Source organism: Neocloeon triangulifer, unplaced genomic scaffold (genome assembly GCF_031216515.1).
Source record: "Neocloeon triangulifer isolate White Clay Creek 2 clone unplaced genomic scaffold, ASM3121651v1 ptg000014l, whole genome shotgun sequence".
NCBI classification, from domain to species: domain Eukaryota; kingdom Metazoa; phylum Arthropoda; class Insecta; order Ephemeroptera; family Baetidae; genus Neocloeon; species Neocloeon triangulifer.
The window spans coordinates 18991844-19007842 of NW_026775556.1; the positions used below are offsets into that span (position 1 = coordinate 18991844).

Below are 15999 nucleotides of genomic sequence, written 5' to 3' on the forward strand. Positions count from 1 at the left end.
TTTCTGCACAATTCCCTAGAGCTGTAAATATAATTACAAAAATAACTGCCGATGAAAAATTTGCAATCACAAATGGCAGAAAATATTCCACTGTAAAATATTGATAATCAGTCCGCTCCTGTCCGTCAATCAGATTGTAAATAGCTAGGGACCAGCGTCTCCACTCTGTGTGCACTTGACCGCCTAAACTGACCCTTTTTTTATTCCCTTAGTGCCTCCGAGGTGGGTGGTCGAGCCCTCCGACCAGAGCGTCGTGCTTGGCAAGTCTGTGGTTCTGCAATGCCAGGCGGACGGCTTTCCCAAACCGACCGTCACTTGGAAGCAGGCGATCGGTAAGGCTCACAAGAAAGTCCGTAAAACTCTTAATTCGCAAAATTCAATTTAACTTGCGGAAAAAGTTAAAAAGTTTCGCGGCGAAAATCTCTTTGATGAAGGAACAGAGAAAGTTTTGCTCTCGTTGATGGGCAAACTTTGTCGGTAAACAAAATAATTAACAACGTTTCCAAACTGTTAGTTGAATGTTTATTCATAATTTCATTTCTAAACAAAATTCCTTTGATTAAAGCTACTTTAAAAGTTATAAGCTTCTGGAATAAGAAATATAATTTTAGCTACAAATGCTAGCATTTGATAAAAAAAAAAAAACAATGATAGTTGAAAAGAAGCGATTCCTAAACTTGAATTTCACTGCTTATATATTAATTTATTATTTATTTATCATTCTAATAAATATAATCAAACACCACAGAAAAAATGCTTTTCCTGCCAAACTTATCTTTTAGGAAGTTGTGCTTTGTGCTAATGAAAGCGGAATGGTGTTTTTCACGTCATTAGGAAAGCAGCCCGGCGACTACAGAGAGATAGGCTACCGGAGTCAAAGACTGAGGGTCATGGAGAACGGGTCGCTGGTTATCGCGCGCGCCACTGAGGAGAACGAGGGCTACTTTTTGTGCCAAGCGAGCAACGGCATCGGAGCCGGCCTCAGCAAAGTCATCCATCTCAACGTCTATGGTAAAATCTCACTCCTTGACAGCCGCCAGCATTCTCAGAACTAAATTACGCTTAACCTTCATTAGACTGAAGCTTTTGAAATAGGAAAGAAAGTTGATGTTAACGAGAGATATTAAAAAGTTTGCCCATTTTGAATTTTAGCCGCCCCTCGTTTCAAAACGCAGTCCAAAAGTGAAACCGTCCGGAAAGGGGCCACCGTCCACTTGAAGTGTGAAGCGGAAGGCGACAATCCTATGGATATTGCGTGGAAGTTAAGAGGAATAATCGTTGATTCAACCAGTGACGCAAGGTACGTACAAAGTATCCAATGTTTATAACTTTTTTTTAGAAATTGGATATTGATTTTATTCAAAATAAGAAGCAAATATCAAAAGCTATGCAACCTGCGCATCAGGTGTGCTTTTGAGTTGCATAGTTTGGCATTTTCAAATATAAAAAAAAATAATAATAACTTTCGGTGTATTTTTTCATAATAATTTTATTTATAATAACGCATTTTTTTAATTTTATTAGATTAATTCTTAAATAAAATTTATTTTGATATTTTTATTTTATTTTATTAAATTACATTCTATTGATTTTTATTAACGTAGAAAATAATAAAATCTTACAATACCATATTCCTTATGTTAAATAAACTACTCCAAAAGTAATTTTTAAACTTGTATTTATTTTACTTACAGCTTTATAAAATTATAACATAAAATCTAAAGAAATTTTTTTCATGCTGTACCTCACTGATTTAATTTATGTATACCCCTGTCAATATTTGATAAGAAAATATTAAATCTCATTTTTTAGAGCAAAAGCTTATTACAACGATTTGCTGATTATCTTGAATTATGTTTAATTTCAGATTTTCAGTAAAAAAATCCCCCGTTCAAGTGGGTGGCGGTGCAGTTTCCGAACTCACAATTCTAGACGCAAATCACCGAGACCGCGGAGAATACGTCTGCGTCGCCACAAACGAGTACGGCAGCGACACCCAAACCAACCAACTAATGGTGCAAGGTGCGCGAATTCCCACCAAACTATAGAACAAATTTATGCTAATAAGCGAAACTTGACAAGGACTTTTCCTTATCTCGTGCCAATACGAGTTTTATTGAAAATAATGTGTTAACAAAGTGGCTGCGTGTTTTCAGAGCCGCCCAACTTTCCCCGCAATCTGCACATCACTGAGCAAACAAGCCGATCCATCGTGCTATCCTGGGCGAGCAACCCAGATGCCAATATTCCCATCACCAGCTACGTCCTCCAATTCAAAGAATCAAATGGTGAGTTTTTTCTCTTCCCACGAACGTACAGAGTGGTTGCGGTCGAACTGCGCAAGGACGAATTCTCTCAGTCAGTGCCGAGAGAGACGTCAGAAAATGCGCGAATAAACAAACAGACGAGGGAAATTGAGTTGTATCTCGATTTTCCAGATGTTTGGCACGAACATAATGCTCAACAAATAATACCCGGGGATAAAACGACAGCCGCCGTCGAGGGACTTAAGCCGGCCACAATGTACCAGTTCAGACTCTACGCGGAAAACCAGCTCGGAGCCAGCGAACCAAGTGACATCCTTCACGTAAGGCCGCTCGCTTTTCTATGGGCCACGATTTAGAAGCAAAAACTCACAGGCTCTAATAAATCTAAAACTTTGTGCTTGCAAAAAGGGGAATGAATGAATTTCATTTTAAAACAATTTAATTGATTTTAATCAATATTAACAACATTTTCAAATTATGCAGAGAAAAGTGATGAGATTTTTAATTTTTGAAATTAAATACTTAAATTAATCACTTATGAAATGTATAAATTGAAAAGCTCGTTTTTTAATTTGTAAAAATTTTTTAAACTTCAACCAAAATTGTTTATAAAAATGTATCAAAATTTCTTTTAGGAAAGCTTTATTTATTATTCTAGTTGTGTTTTTAATTTATTTACATGCTGCATCTTAAAATTAATTAGGGTATGACTTCTGGAGAAAATCCAGCTGGTCCTCCGCTCCAAGTGTCTGTAGAGCCAGTTTCTTCCACTCAACTCAGGGTAACGTGGCAACCACCTGACAGGGAACTCTGGAATGGGGACATTTTGGGCTACAACATTGGATTCAAAAAAGTCAACCACAAGTACAAAAACATTATTTTAATATAATTTTTTTTTTATTATTGTGGCTCTCTAGTTTGCAGGACAATGGTTTCAATTTCACCAGGGTGTCAATTTCTGGAGACATGCCCGGCGATTTCAGACTGACCAATTTGGAAAAATTTACAAAGTATTCGGTTGTGGTCCAGGCGGTGAACAGCATCGGCGAAGGTCCTAATTCAGACCCTTTCACTGTTTTGACACTGGAGGATGGTAATTATTCCCTTGAAATCGATTTTGATTTAAAATAAAATAAATGTATATTCAGTTCCTAGTGGCGCTCCTCAGGAAGTGAAATGCTCTGCACTGACCTCCCAAAGCATCCAGGTCACGTGGCAACCTCCTCTCATGCTGAAGGTCCATGGCATAATTCAGGGCTATAGAGTCACTTATGAACCTGCAGAAGAGTGGTCAGGTAAATGAATTTCTTGTTTTTTGTATAAATATTAAATTACTGTAAACATAAACAAAATTTTTCTTTGAATTTTTAGCTAACATTTATTTTTATTTAAACAAAAAAATAATTTTTTTATAACTTTTTTTAATTAATTGTTAAGTCTAAAATTTTTATGTTTAATAAAACATTTTTTCTACGCAGTCATTTTAATTAATTAAATAATATAGAAAAATTTAATTATAATTGAATATTAAATCTGCGCGACTTTAAAAATCAGGTTCAGAGATTTTTAACAATAAATTTGTTGTCTTTTATCATTAGCTTTTCTGTTTATATTGAATTGTGCATTTAATTTATTAATCAAATAAAATTAAAATGTTAATGATAATATTTAGAAACAATTCTCCACAAATAACCCCGCTGAAAATTTTGACGTTTTATTAGATTCAATGGGAACCAGTGAGACGAGGTCAACAGCAGGTTTGAACACCATTCTGCACGGTCTGCAGCACTTCACCAACTACAGCGTCCAAGTGCTTGCCTACACCAGAGCAGGCGACGGAGTAAAGTCGACCATCGTTTTCTGCCGCACTGAGGAAACGGTGCCCGAAGCGCCCGAGCGGGTCAAGGCGGCGGTCAGCTCGCCCTCGACGGTCATCATCAGCTGGCTGCCGCCGCGCAGACCCAACGGCGTCCTCACCAAGTACACGGTGCACCTGCGCTCCAGCTCGGAGGCCAAGGACAGAGTATCCAAGTGGACTCTGCCGCCCACGCAGACACAGTACATGGTGCAGGACATCCGCAAAAGGAATGGGGACAGTTACGAAGCGTGGGTCACCGCGTCCACCAAGATTGGACAGGGACAAAACACTCCTGTCGTCAAACTTCACCCCAGCTCCTCAGGTAAGACCGGAATATAATTATGTTGTTTTCAAAATTTTAAATCTTAACTTTCATATTTTTACATTAAGTTTTCTAAACAGAGAGAAAAAAGCTTACAAATTAGATAATTTTATTTTGAAAGTTTTACGTGGATTTACTGTAATTTTTATTTTTGTTCTATTTAAATAATTAAGTTTTATTTCAAATTGTAAAATAAGTTTAAATTGTGTGTAATGGTAAAATATTGCATTACGTCAAAAAATTGATATAATTTGAAAAAAAAAATTAATTAAAACCCTGATACACTCGTATTTCAATTGTTAGAATTTATTTTAAAATTTAACTCAATTTTTTAGTTCCTGCGGCCATTGTTTCTTTCGGCCAAGCAATCACTGTGCCTTGGAAGGTGGACGTCAAGCTGCCCTGTCAGGTGATAGGAATCCCACGGCCGTCGGTGGACTGGAAGAAAGGCGATATGAAAATCCAAAAGGAGCACCGAGTTACCGTCAGCCCCGAAAACACCCTTGTCATTTCTAGCGTGCAGCGAGCCCACGATGGAAACTACACTTGCTACGCCAGAAACAACATCGGTACCGACCACATTACTTTTGCTCTCAGGGTTCAAGGTATTATTTCTTTAAATTTAATTTTTTGTAATCTTTTTTGTTATTATTGAATTAGTTCCTCCGACGCAGCCGATTCTTTTGGCAACGGCTGTGACCGCCAACTCGGTGCAGCTGCAGTGGAAACAGGGCGACAATGGTGGTGCTCCAGTTAAGGGCTTTTTGCTTTCGTTCAAGAGAGACTCGCATTCGTCCGAGTGGGAGGACGTCAGTCTCGACAAACGATTGACCACCTACTTGTTGGATAACTTGGACTGCGGCACTCAATACCAGTTCAAACTTACAGGTAAGCAAAATATTTTTTATTTTTTAATTTTGTCTTAATATTGAATTTTTGAAATAGTAAATTGCTATAAAATAATTTTAAATTAATAAAAATTATTTTATGCACATGTTATTTTAAGTTAATATAAATCTTTATTACTTAATTATAAATTTAATTATATACATGTATATAATTAAATATAAAGAAAAAATATATTATATGTATATAATATTTATATTTTTTCTTTATATTTTATTTTTTAAAAAGCTGAAAGCATAAATTTTTAAGGGCTGTTAAAAAACTTTATGTTAAGAGCATTTAAAAAATTAAAATTTTTGAGAGCTTCTGTTGTTAGAAAGAATGAATATGTGTTATTGAAAACAATACTTACAATTTTCTTTGTTTGTTTATTGATTTTTTTTATTTAGCATTCAACAAAATTGGCAACGGTGTATCAAGTAAGACTGAAGTCGCGCGCACCAGCGGCACGAAGCCGGCGCCTCCAACCCGAAATCAGTTCCTGCAGCCGAACATGTCTGCAGTTGTCCTCTACCTCAACACCTGGTCTGACGGGGGCTGCCCAGTTCAACACTTTGCAGTTGAGCTTAGGAAAAATAACGCAGACTGGCAAACAGTGTCCAGCAGCGTCACTCCCCAGCCAAGATATTTAATCGAAGGCCTCGAGCCGAGCACAAAATACTTCCTCAGGGTCACAGCGCACAACAACGCCGGCACTGCCATGGCTGAATTTGACTTTGAAACAATGCATCAATTTGGAGGTAAAAAAAATCAGCTTAAGAAGATTCTTTTTCTTGCTTGAAAAATTCTGTTTGAATTTAAAATAAATTTCTAAGGAGTTACGCCGTCTCATGGAGTCGTCCTCTCCGCCTCTGACGAAAGCTCAATTTCCGTTTTGGACCCGCAAGTTTTGCTTCCCTCATCAATCGCCGTAGCCGCAATTTTCCTCGTAGTCGCGGGTTTTTGCTACTGCTGGCGCCGAAGTGAGTAACATTTGCCATTTAGTGAAGAAATTCACGATTGATAATTGATTCATGGTTTTTTAATTTAAATTTGGCTTCTCCTTGACGGGTTTCATGCATAAGAAAGGCCGAATTTAAATTTAAAAAATAAACTGAAATTTTACCACTTTAAATTTTTTACTTTTGTCATATTTTAGAGCCAGACCATGACGCGATGCAAGAGTCGCAGGCCTCGATGGCCATGGACAACAAGCAGAACATGGAGCAGCGGGAGCTCCAATACTACGCCACGGTGCGCAAACCAATGCCCTCGCCCATCAGAGACATCAGCACCCTGGAGAGAATCCCAGGTGAGCAAATTTGCAGTAACTCTTCTTTTCTTCCCTCGCATCCCTTTTGATACTAAAGTAGAGATTTTGGAATTTCGGCCGAGTCTCGCGGCTGCTTGACGAGAAAAAAAAACACATATAAACTGACAAAGTAAAAGAGAGACTCGTGCAATTGGCAATTACAGAATATTCAGAGGACATCTACCCCTACGCTACTTTTCACCTTCCTGAACAGGAAAACATGGCGTCCAATCCTCAGTTGCAGGCACTGCTGTACAACGAGTCGCAGCACGCGGCGGAGACTTTGCAGATGAAGCAGGTGAAAATCTTTCTCCCTCTAAAATCGTATCTTTTGTTATGATTTGATAATTATATTTTTTTTTAAATTAACAAATAAATTGTTTTGAGGGTGATAAGATTGAAAATTATGCGAATTGGGGAAATTATCTGTTTTACTTTAATTCATTTTCAAAAAACTGCCGTCGATTTATATTGTACTGTCGTGAGTAATATTGCGGCGTGATCAAGGTCCGCAGCAGATCGCTCGGTCGAGGCAGGGGCCGGCGCAAGTCATTCAAATCGGAGAGCGAGGAGTACGACACGCTGGGCTCCGAGGACGAGGAGGAGCCCCTTTCGAGTCGCACAGAGTCCTCCAGCCAGCTGCACGGAGGCCCTCCCCCTCTCCGGCCGCACCTCAGTAAGTTAGTATTGACTTTCAAATTTTTAGGCATGACACCGCAACCCTGAGCCCTGCCCCCATTAGTTGAATTGCCAAAAAGCGACGCTCATTAGTTTTATAAAATTCACAAATTTCTCCGCAGATTTTCTGTACCACAATCAAGAATCAAGTACGTCGACCGAGCCGTCACCAATTTCTGAACGCAAGTCGAACAGACATGGAAAAGTGAGGTGAGTGAAATCTTTTCAAAATTAGGCAACCTGTACGGCAGTTGTGATGCGCTGGTTGCATAACAAATAAATTTATATCTTTTCACTCCCTAGTTTAATATCAAGTAAAAATTTATTATATTTAAAATTAAATTTTCTAGATATAAAGTTTTTTTTATTTCATTGAAAAACAAAATTAGTATAACATTTAAATTATGAGTGGAAAAACACCAAATTGAAATAAAGCCATTGTTTCTATGAAATGTCAATAGGAGTGGGCATATTAGTCGGCGTGCGATTCTGGACGTGGATAACGTGCACTCCCCTCGACAGAAAACGGATTTGCCCAACGGCTTCCACGAGTTCACGTTGGAGCCGAGTGAGGCAGAATGTGATATGGACTCATTGAAGAAACTGCGCCTCGGTGGCATGAAATTCTACTACAGCCCCTCGTCGGGCGGGCGGCACAATTTGGAAGACTTCACCATCGCCGTGTGATGGGTTCCCTTAATTTTTGTACATATTGATAATTATATATTTAACTCATTCTCTGTGATGACTCAAGGCCAGTTACGCGCGTTTTGTATGTCGTTTATCCCACAAAATATAAACTATACAGAAAAAAATCTCATTCACCCGAAAAAAGGAAAATCTAAACCCAGGTTGTCATTGTACTACCGCATCTATTGCAGAGCAAAACTCGTGTTCTATCTGTCCAAGAAAATATACAAACTGTGTTTTAAACAAAAGCATCCAAAAGCTTGTTCAATGTTTGTATCTGCGCGACTGCTGATGTTCTGGATGCTTGTACTATTATATAACTTCAGCAAGACGGAAAATATTCGCTTTTTTATTTCAAAGAAAAATGAAAAATTGCCAATTTTTTGTAAATTAAAAAGGCCTAAATTGAATTGTATGGATGAAGAAGGCGTGGGAGGATGAATGTAAAAATAAATTTAAACAAAATGTTTTTGATCATTTGGCTTCTTTCTTATTTTCTTTCATTCCAAGTTGCGAACAAAAAGTGAAATTAAAATTTGTATACAAAAGGAAAATCAGGGTTGGCATCACAAACTGCCAATACTAGGAGGAATTATTTTGAAATTTTTCAGAAGATCAAAAATCCCAATTAAATTAGTCTTAAAGACCAAAATTCACACATTCAATAAATAAATAGCTCATACAAATTCAAAAAATTTAATCAATAAAACTTTTGCTGCTTGGTACAAAAGGTTTATTTTTATTATTATTTAAATGAGTTCATTCCACTAACGCACCCATGAGATTAATGTTTGACTTCCTGAAAGAATCCAAATCCTCCCAGAATTGGCAAAAATAACAAACAACAAATATTAGGAAGATATTTAATACAATAAATAGTCGATGAACCTAGCTTTTGAGATCGGGGTGAAAATCAGATTAAAATATTTTCACAGCTTGCCAGGAATTTCGGACTGTAGAAAAACGCATAGTAAGATAAAATATATATTCCGCATAAGAAGAATTAATTGAAAATCAAAAAGAAAAAAATTACCAAATTCCTCAAACATTCGCACCCAGCTCAATTGGAATTTCACATTGACCACAATTAAGCAGTTCATTTTCTGCACATAAATAATTGAGGCAGCGTTTATTTCCTGTAGTAATTTCTTCTGTCCGACATCAACTTGGAGTTCAACTCAACCAGTTGTCGCAAGAAACTCTCATTCGGGATGATTTGCCTCTTGGCTCTGTTAAAATTAGAGAAGCAAATTAAAAGGGTTGCACAACAACATTAATTCATCTACGCATTATCTAATTTAAATTTATTGCGCAAGAGTGTGCCTTAAAAATTCTCTACTTTCAGCAGTCTGTTCCATTCCCTGGCATGCAAACCTAACAATAATAGAAAAATAAAACAAGTCTAGCAAGAAGGAATCGTTGCCTCGTTCGAAATACCACTGATTATTGTGTCACTGGCGCAGATTTGGCCCAAAGCCAAAACTACGAGAGTGACTCGACAGCAAAGATAGAAATGACCGAGAAATCGATCGGCACCATTGATGAATGAATGAGTCACGACGGTTGTTTTGATATAATTTTTTTCTGCCTACCTGACCGTCCTCATGGCGTCCTGGGCCGTCATTCCGCGACGGAGCATCAGGAAGGCAAGAACAAGCGTGGCCGATCGGCTAATGCCCTGATGACAATGGAACAATGGACCTGAATTTAATTTTAAATTATTAATTTTTTGCAATTTTAATTACTAGACCATTTGTGTGAAGTGCCGAGTCAATGAATGAAGCGGCGTCTTGGAAGTACTGGCTGATGTCAAAGGACAAACTGTCGGTGGCCGGAACTCCAAGAAACTCGATTCCTACCCTTCGATAGTACTGGGCCGTGGTGTTGACGTAATAGCCTGGCTCCTGGACGCCTGGCCGAGGGTCCTTCTGGGAAGCGTTGAGGACGTGGGTGATGCCCAGAGCACGGAGCTGTTGAGTACACAAGGCCGTGTGCCTGTTGGCCAAGATCGGCGTGAAACAAAAGAGAGGAAGAAATAATTAGCAATGACCCAGAACCGGCGCTTGCCAATAATATAGACAAACTTCAATTCGAGATCTTGACGCAACCTAAGTGAATTTCACGAAGAAAAGTGACTTCACCACGCTGAGTCAAAGTTATTTCCAATTGACAATCGTATTGTGATATAAAATGATTTCAAATTAATTTTGCTATAAACAGGAACACCCAAGTAATAGTGTAACCAAATAAATGATTACCGTTTGCGCAAATGACATACATAAAAAAAAATTATTATATATAAATCTCAAATTAAACAAAACATACCACACCATTAGTGGTAAAAAAGTAAAACAATGAAAATGCAATAAAGAAATATATGGTAAAACTAAATAACAATTAAATATTAAAGAAATTTAAAATGCAAAATTAAAATTATCATATTTATAGTGAGTAATAGTAAAATAAAACATTAAATTTAACTTTCTTCTATAAAAAAGTTACTTTAAATAATAAATAAGACAATGAGAAATTTGCTTACATATCTCCAATGAAAACATCAGGATAGACCTCGTTGTACGGCTCATTAGGAAGAACGTAGACGCCGCCTGAAGGTTCTACGATAATTTCGTTCAGTTCCCTTGCCGAGCAAACGAACTTCCTCGCCGGCTTCACCTTGACCGGAACGAAACTCTCGTACTTGGGCACATTTGCGTGCGTTCTATGTTTGGCGGCGACGTTGTGATGGTACTTGAGTGCGTACTTGTTATTATCGTAGCGGGAAGTATACGGCACCGGAGGAAGGCCTTCGGCGGAGTATCCATTTTCCACACTCTCTTCGCGCGCCGTTTTGGCGGGCGGAGGGGTCGGCTCCTTTTTACGTAGGAGGGCCTCTTTCCGCTCGAGTTCCTCACGCTGCTTATATCTAAAACATAATTTCATTAACGTCAACAGTCGCAAGCCAAATGTAAACATTCATCCGGAAACACTCTAAACCCTTTTAAAATTTGAGCTTTTTTCCACATATTTTAAAAAAGCAAAAAAATAAAAATCATCAGATTAACTGGTTCTTTTGAATTCCTTTTTCAAGGAATTTCACCGTAAATTAATTCTTGCATGTTACCAATTAAAGAAATATAATTATTAAAAAAATTATTTTTTATGAGAGCCGCTTTGATTAAAAACTAAATTAAAAAATAAGTTTTACTTCTTATTCAAAATCCCTATAAACTCTTCTCAAAAACTGTTTTAATTCGTATACAGTAAGACGTAAATTTCAAGTTAAATTCGCACACACGTTAACCAGGAAGAGAAAAATATGCGACCGCTTGGCCAATTTTTAATTGGTGTTTAGCCAAATGTCGTGGAGCGAAATGGCACATGCCTCTGGTCAGAATCGAGAGCCAAGCACGTTTCTCCAACCCCATTCCATTCTGCTTTTGTACGGACAATAATAAATTATGAGCCAATCGTCGCAGACAACGAGGAATTTCTCACAATTTCTATTTTCAGCCTGCCAGAACGCGAGTTACGCATCCCGCGTGACGGGTGTGTCGTGCCGGTTGCATAAATCGACTAACCTGGGCATAATAATCTCCAACTCGCGGTCTAGGATGCTCGGGTTTTTCATCCTGGGCGATTCCCTTTCGACCTGACGCTCCGTCAAAGGGCTGCGATACTTCCTCATGATGGCCTCGGAGGTCAGCAGCGGCTCTTCAGGTTCGTCCAGGGACATATTATTGAAGGCCGCGGCCGGGGGTGGCGTCCTGTACGAGGACGAAGTGTACCTTTCAGGCACCCTCGAGGCCTGCCGAGGGGTTGCTGGAGCAATGACTGGCGTCGGTGACCTGTAACGCGCGGCCGAAAGTCGCGACAGTTCATCCGAGTCGTTGGACGTGTGTGACCACGGCGAGTACTTGGAAAAGTCGCGGTACTTTTGCTTCAGGTTGACGTACTTGTCGGTCAGTTGTTGGTACCGAGTGGAGAGATCGTTGTACTGCTCCATGGGGGAGGGAGATCGTGAGGTTAGGAGTGCGCGGGATGAGGAAGGGTAATATCGCGATCGGAAGTACGAAGTGCTGCTGGAACAACAGGAAATACATAATACAAAATCCAATCAACGACTAATTAATTAAGTAATTAATAATTTAATTCACTTCTGCAGTTGAAAACATAAAAAAAAAATCATAAATATTGTTGCTAGATTATCTAAAAACGGTACGATAAAAATTTAAAGATTTGTTTTTCCTTTTTTGATATCTTATTGTTAGAATAATTAAATTATAAATTTATGACGCCTTTTAGAAAATAGTTCATATTAAATTTGAAATTAAAAATTAAAGCACATCTACACACACTTTATTTGAAGCAAAAAATCTTATTTTTCATTGGAGCCTTCAGTTTTTAACAGTAAATCGATTAATTTGCTTAAAAAGTTTCAGCAAAGTGAAACATTAATTAAATCTCAAAATAGCTCTCGCTAATTGAACAGCGATCTTGTAATCTCGGTTATCTTAATATCAAAGATAAAATTCTTTTCAAGGATGTGAATGCAAAGCGGATGCTGTAAAAAATATACTCTTCAAGCGGCAGTACTCTTTGTTAGTAAATTTTGTTTTTGCAATACATTTGAAATCTAGGATGCGCGGTTTTAAATGTCAAATGGAAGCAAAAAAGACGAACCTCATGAAGTGGTCGAGATGGGATGGTGTAGCAGGCACAGCCCAAGAGACACTGAAAGAGTTGGAATTAGCTCGGACAAGCCGAATTCTATTTTGGGCCGCGCGCGCTCTATATGCATGATTCACTCGTACGCTGGCTTGGACCTCTGCCAACAATTTGAAGTTCAGCCATCACATCAAAACTCGGTGTTTATGAGCACAAAATGTGTCAATACACACTTGAAGTCTTTTGAATCCACGATTTTTTTTAGAGAGCAGTTAGAGAACAATTCACTTACTGAGTGATTGCTCCAGAAGTGATAACGTCGCATTAAGAATATAAGCTTGACAAATTAGTGCAACTATTTTTTAAAAGTATCAAAAAAGTATATTTTAATATTATATATTAAGCCATTCAGAAGCGCCAGTCTAATTTTGAACAGGAGCGTCATTTGTGAGAAAATAATAACTAAATTGTTTGAAGAAAAAGAGCAAGGAATACATTGCATGATAACATTCGTAAGGTGGATTGCATGAAAAATTGAAGCCTGGTGGAACTCATTGAAAAAATAATGTAACAAATAAAATTACAGAACTGGCCTCAAAAGGCGACCTGCGGGTCTGCTGGTTCCTTAAAAATCTAGGGTTTTAACGTGTCAAAACAGTAACTGGAACAGTAATTTTTTAATAAATACGCATTTAATAAATGAAATAATAAATAAATTCCTATGACTTAGTTTTGGTCTGGTCACGACAAACCCCTAGGTTTTTAATTTACCAATGGACCGCTCATCTCTGTATTTTAACTATTTTTTATTTTCAAATTGAAAAATTTAGGTTTAGGTAAAAAAAAATCACTAAATTAACAATTAAGTTTAGTTGATAGTTTTCCTTAACATAAATTTATTTACTATCAAAAAGTTGTTGGACATAAAAAGAATTAGCTTTTTCCAAATTTGAAATTTAATACAAAAGAAACGCTTGAAGAATAAAAATGATAATGATAATAATAATATAATAATTTGAGGTAAAAAAAAAAAAATTCATATCACTTATCAGTAGCAAGAGAAGCGTGACCATGACACACTTTATTGTTAGGAATACTGCAAACAGAAAAATGCAAAAAAAAATTAATTTGCCGGAAGGAGAATTTTCTATTGTGCTGTTGTTTCTGCGAAGCCACATATAATAAAATCCCGGAAAATTCATCATTCCGGTATGCGCGGTGTTGTATGTTGTATGGCATAGGCATAATTATCAAATACATAAATCTCGTCAATGTTGGTTACAAATGGGCGTGGTTTAGTTTGATTTTGCCGGCGATGTGACGTCACAGGCGCTTGATGTGGTGTCAACATCAACATCGGAGAACACAGATAAATCGAGATTTTACCATTCACGCTGCTGCAACTTAAAAAATTCCTGCCTTGTCAAATGGAAAGGGTCCCTGCCGTGACGTGGCCGAGAGGGATGCACTGAGTGCAGGTGCATTTGAAGCTCTCTTATGAACAGAAAAATGAAGAGAAGGGTCAGTGGCCTGCTAATAGGCATTGCTTTCATCGGAATAATCGTCCTGCTTGTAATGACCTTTTCGGGTAAGGCCCAATTTTATTTTCAGTGTCAAATTTATGTAATTATCAATGGTTTGCAGACGGAAGGCATTCCGAGTATGTCGCCAAAGCTATCACCCTGAAACACGATGTAGATGAACCACACGCGGAAATCGCAAGGCTTAAAAGACAGGTTTGGAAAATTAATTCGATAATAATTATTCAAATTTTTTCCACTTTTTTTTAAATCTCAAGGATTTTAATTGTCATTTTTTTTATGTAATTAATTTCAGTTAGCCCTTCTGAAAAAGAAAGGCTGTAATCTAGAAGAAGACTTAATTAGCCTGCCAGTTATCTTTGCTGTGACTCCGACGTACGCTCGGCCTGAGCAGAAGGCGGAACTAACAAGGTTAAATTTGAGTCATTATCGTAAAAAAAAGTATGTAATTGGAGAATTAATTTTTTCAGACTATATCAAACCCTCTTATTGGTTCCAAATTTGCACTGGGTAATTGTTGAGGACGCAGAGGCGCCAACACCACTTGTTAAAAATCTGCTGGCTTCCAGCGGCCTTTCGCACACTCACCTCCACGCACACACTCCACCAGCGCAAAAACTGAAAGCAAAAGATCCTCACTGGGCCAAACCCCGAGGAGTTCTCCAACGAAATACGGCCCTCGAGTGGCTTCGTAGCGACGGACCTCTGAAAGTTGCCCCTATTAACCCTGATGGAGAACCCTTAGGGGTTGTTTACTTTGCCGACGATGACAACTCGTACAGCATTCGACTCTTCGAGGAAATGAGATATGTGCAAAACGTCGGAGTCTGGCCTGTGGGTCTGGTAGGAGGACTTATGGTTGAAAGGCCACTGCCCTCTTCTGATGGCCGAGGCGTCGCGTCCTTCAACGCAGGCTACAAACCTGAACGGCCCTTTCCTATTGACATGGCTGGCTTTGCCATCAACCTTGCCACACTCCGTAATCACCCTGATGCAAAGTAATTTATTTATTATTTTTTTTTTTTAATTTTATAACCCAATTTTTAACCCTTTTTCTAACAGGTTCCTCTATGAAGTTCAACCAGGCTATCAAGAGAGCCAATTGCTCAAGCAGCTAACTACAAAGCAAGAACTAGAGGTGCTTGCCGATAACTGCACAAAGGTATTTTTGTAACTTTTATACATTATTATGAATTTATTGGAGTCCTATTTTAAGGTGTATGTATGGCACACAAGGACAGACAAACCCAAGATGCGAGAAGAACTGCAGTGGAAGGCGCAGGGTCGCCCGCCATCAAATCAAGACATTGAAGTTTAATTTTTCACAACTTTCTACTATACACATCATAATTCTGTGGTGCCACCCTCGACTGAACACAATTTTAATGACTCTCTATACTTCAGTATTCCTGTATCAAGATTCTTAATTTTAGACTTTTATGTTTAAAAAAATGTTGAAAGATGACTCTAATATATTATATTCCGATTTCCGATATATATTCTCTATTGAAATAAAATGGCAATAATCATTGATACATTATTATTCTGTTTTGGTTTTAGATTAGAGAATCTAAATGCAAAAAAATAAATTCATTGTTAACTATATTAATTAAACGCCATTATTTGTGCTGAATTCCGTATGATTATCTTTTCACACTTTTGCACTTTTTGCATTAATCGCAGCTCTGCTCAATAATGTTGCAAAAAAAATGGCGGTTTTAAAATTAAATTAAAACCGGTTTTATATCTACAAATTTAAGACTCAAGAGCATTTCAAATGT

At 37.9% G+C, this 15999-nt stretch overlaps 3 protein-coding genes across 15 annotated transcripts in view; 2 read left to right on the forward strand and 1 right to left on the reverse strand.

Annotated features, from left to right (window-relative positions):
• The window catches only part of LOC132200125 (cell adhesion molecule Dscam2-like), a 137053-nt gene extending 128567 nt beyond the window's left edge, over positions 1 to 8486 (forward strand). For 5 of the 13 annotated variants that reach the window (XM_059625339.1, XM_059625341.1, XM_059625349.1 and 2 more), the window contains 19 exons: positions 213 to 332; positions 835 to 1011; positions 1153 to 1300; positions 1868 to 2022; positions 2157 to 2288; positions 2439 to 2587; positions 2971 to 3131; positions 3185 to 3360; positions 3416 to 3562; positions 3989 to 4447; positions 4783 to 5052; positions 5108 to 5335; positions 5743 to 6093; positions 6169 to 6315; positions 6492 to 6644; positions 6809 to 6942; positions 7152 to 7320; positions 7445 to 7532; positions 7784 to 8486. In XM_059625339.1, the coding sequence (XP_059481322.1) occupies positions 213 to 332; positions 835 to 1011; positions 1153 to 1300; positions 1868 to 2022; positions 2157 to 2288; positions 2439 to 2587; positions 2971 to 3131; positions 3185 to 3360; positions 3416 to 3562; positions 3989 to 4447; positions 4783 to 5052; positions 5108 to 5335; positions 5743 to 6093; positions 6169 to 6315; positions 6492 to 6644; positions 6809 to 6942; positions 7152 to 7320; positions 7445 to 7532; positions 7784 to 8009 (3590 nt within the window). In that variant the 3' untranslated portion in view covers positions 8010 to 8486. Of the gene's footprint in view, positions 1 to 212; positions 333 to 834; positions 1012 to 1152; positions 1301 to 1867; positions 2023 to 2156; positions 2289 to 2438; positions 2588 to 2970; positions 3132 to 3184; positions 3361 to 3415; positions 3563 to 3988; positions 4448 to 4782; positions 5053 to 5107; positions 5336 to 5742; positions 6094 to 6168; positions 6316 to 6491; positions 6645 to 6808; positions 6943 to 7151; positions 7325 to 7444; positions 7533 to 7783 lie in introns of all 13 variants that reach the window. The other 8 variants (XR_009442148.1, XM_059625343.1, XM_059625344.1 and 5 more) reach the window with 8 other exon arrangements.
• Positions 8468 to 12733, reverse strand: LOC132200128 (uncharacterized). The gene is made up of 6 exons (XM_059625352.1): positions 12693 to 12733; positions 11591 to 12091; positions 10552 to 10935; positions 9758 to 10007; positions 9605 to 9690; positions 8468 to 9241 (listed from the first exon to the last, which is right to left on the reverse strand). The coding sequence occupies exons 1-6, from the start codon at positions 12695 to 12697 to the stop codon at positions 9142 to 9144; spliced, it is 1326 nt and encodes a 441-aa protein (XP_059481335.1). The 5' UTR covers positions 12698 to 12733; the 3' UTR covers positions 8468 to 9141.
• Positions 12734 to 14018: 1285 nt separating this feature from the next.
• LOC132200087 (galactosylgalactosylxylosylprotein 3-beta-glucuronosyltransferase I) lies at positions 14019 to 15778 on the forward strand. Its single transcript, XM_059625283.1, has 6 exons — positions 14019 to 14265; positions 14322 to 14413; positions 14514 to 14629; positions 14689 to 15216; positions 15281 to 15380; positions 15435 to 15778. The coding sequence occupies exons 1-6, from the start codon at positions 14175 to 14177 to the stop codon at positions 15534 to 15536; spliced, it is 1029 nt and encodes a 342-aa protein (XP_059481266.1). The 5' UTR covers positions 14019 to 14174; the 3' UTR covers positions 15537 to 15778.
• The last annotated feature ends 221 nt before the right edge of the window (positions 15779 to 15999 follow it).

What these genes read in the sequence shown, in the direction of transcription:
- LOC132200087 (XM_059625283.1), top strand. Translation starts at nt 14,175, where the DNA reads ATGAACAGAAAAATGAAGAGAAGGGTCAGTGGCCTGCTAATAGGCATT. An exon ending in TCGCAAGGCTTAAAAGACAG is followed by an intron (nt 14,414 to 14,513) that starts GTTTGGAAAATT and finishes AATTAATTTCAG; the next exon opens with TTAGCCCTTCTGAAAAAGAA. An exon ending in TTGCCGATAACTGCACAAAG is followed by an intron (nt 15,381 to 15,434) that starts GTATTTTTGTAA and finishes TCCTATTTTAAG; the next exon opens with GTGTATGTATGGCACACAAG.
- LOC132200128 (XM_059625352.1), bottom strand. An exon ending in TTGGAGATTATTATGCCCAG is followed by an intron (nt 10,936 to 11,590) that starts GTTAGTCGATTT and finishes ATTATGTTTTAG; the next exon opens with ATATAAGCAGCGTGAGGAAC. An exon ending in CACTTCACACAAATGGTCTA is followed by an intron (nt 9,691 to 9,757) that starts GTAATTAAAATT and finishes CATTGTCATCAG; the next exon opens with GGCATTAGCCGATCGGCCAC.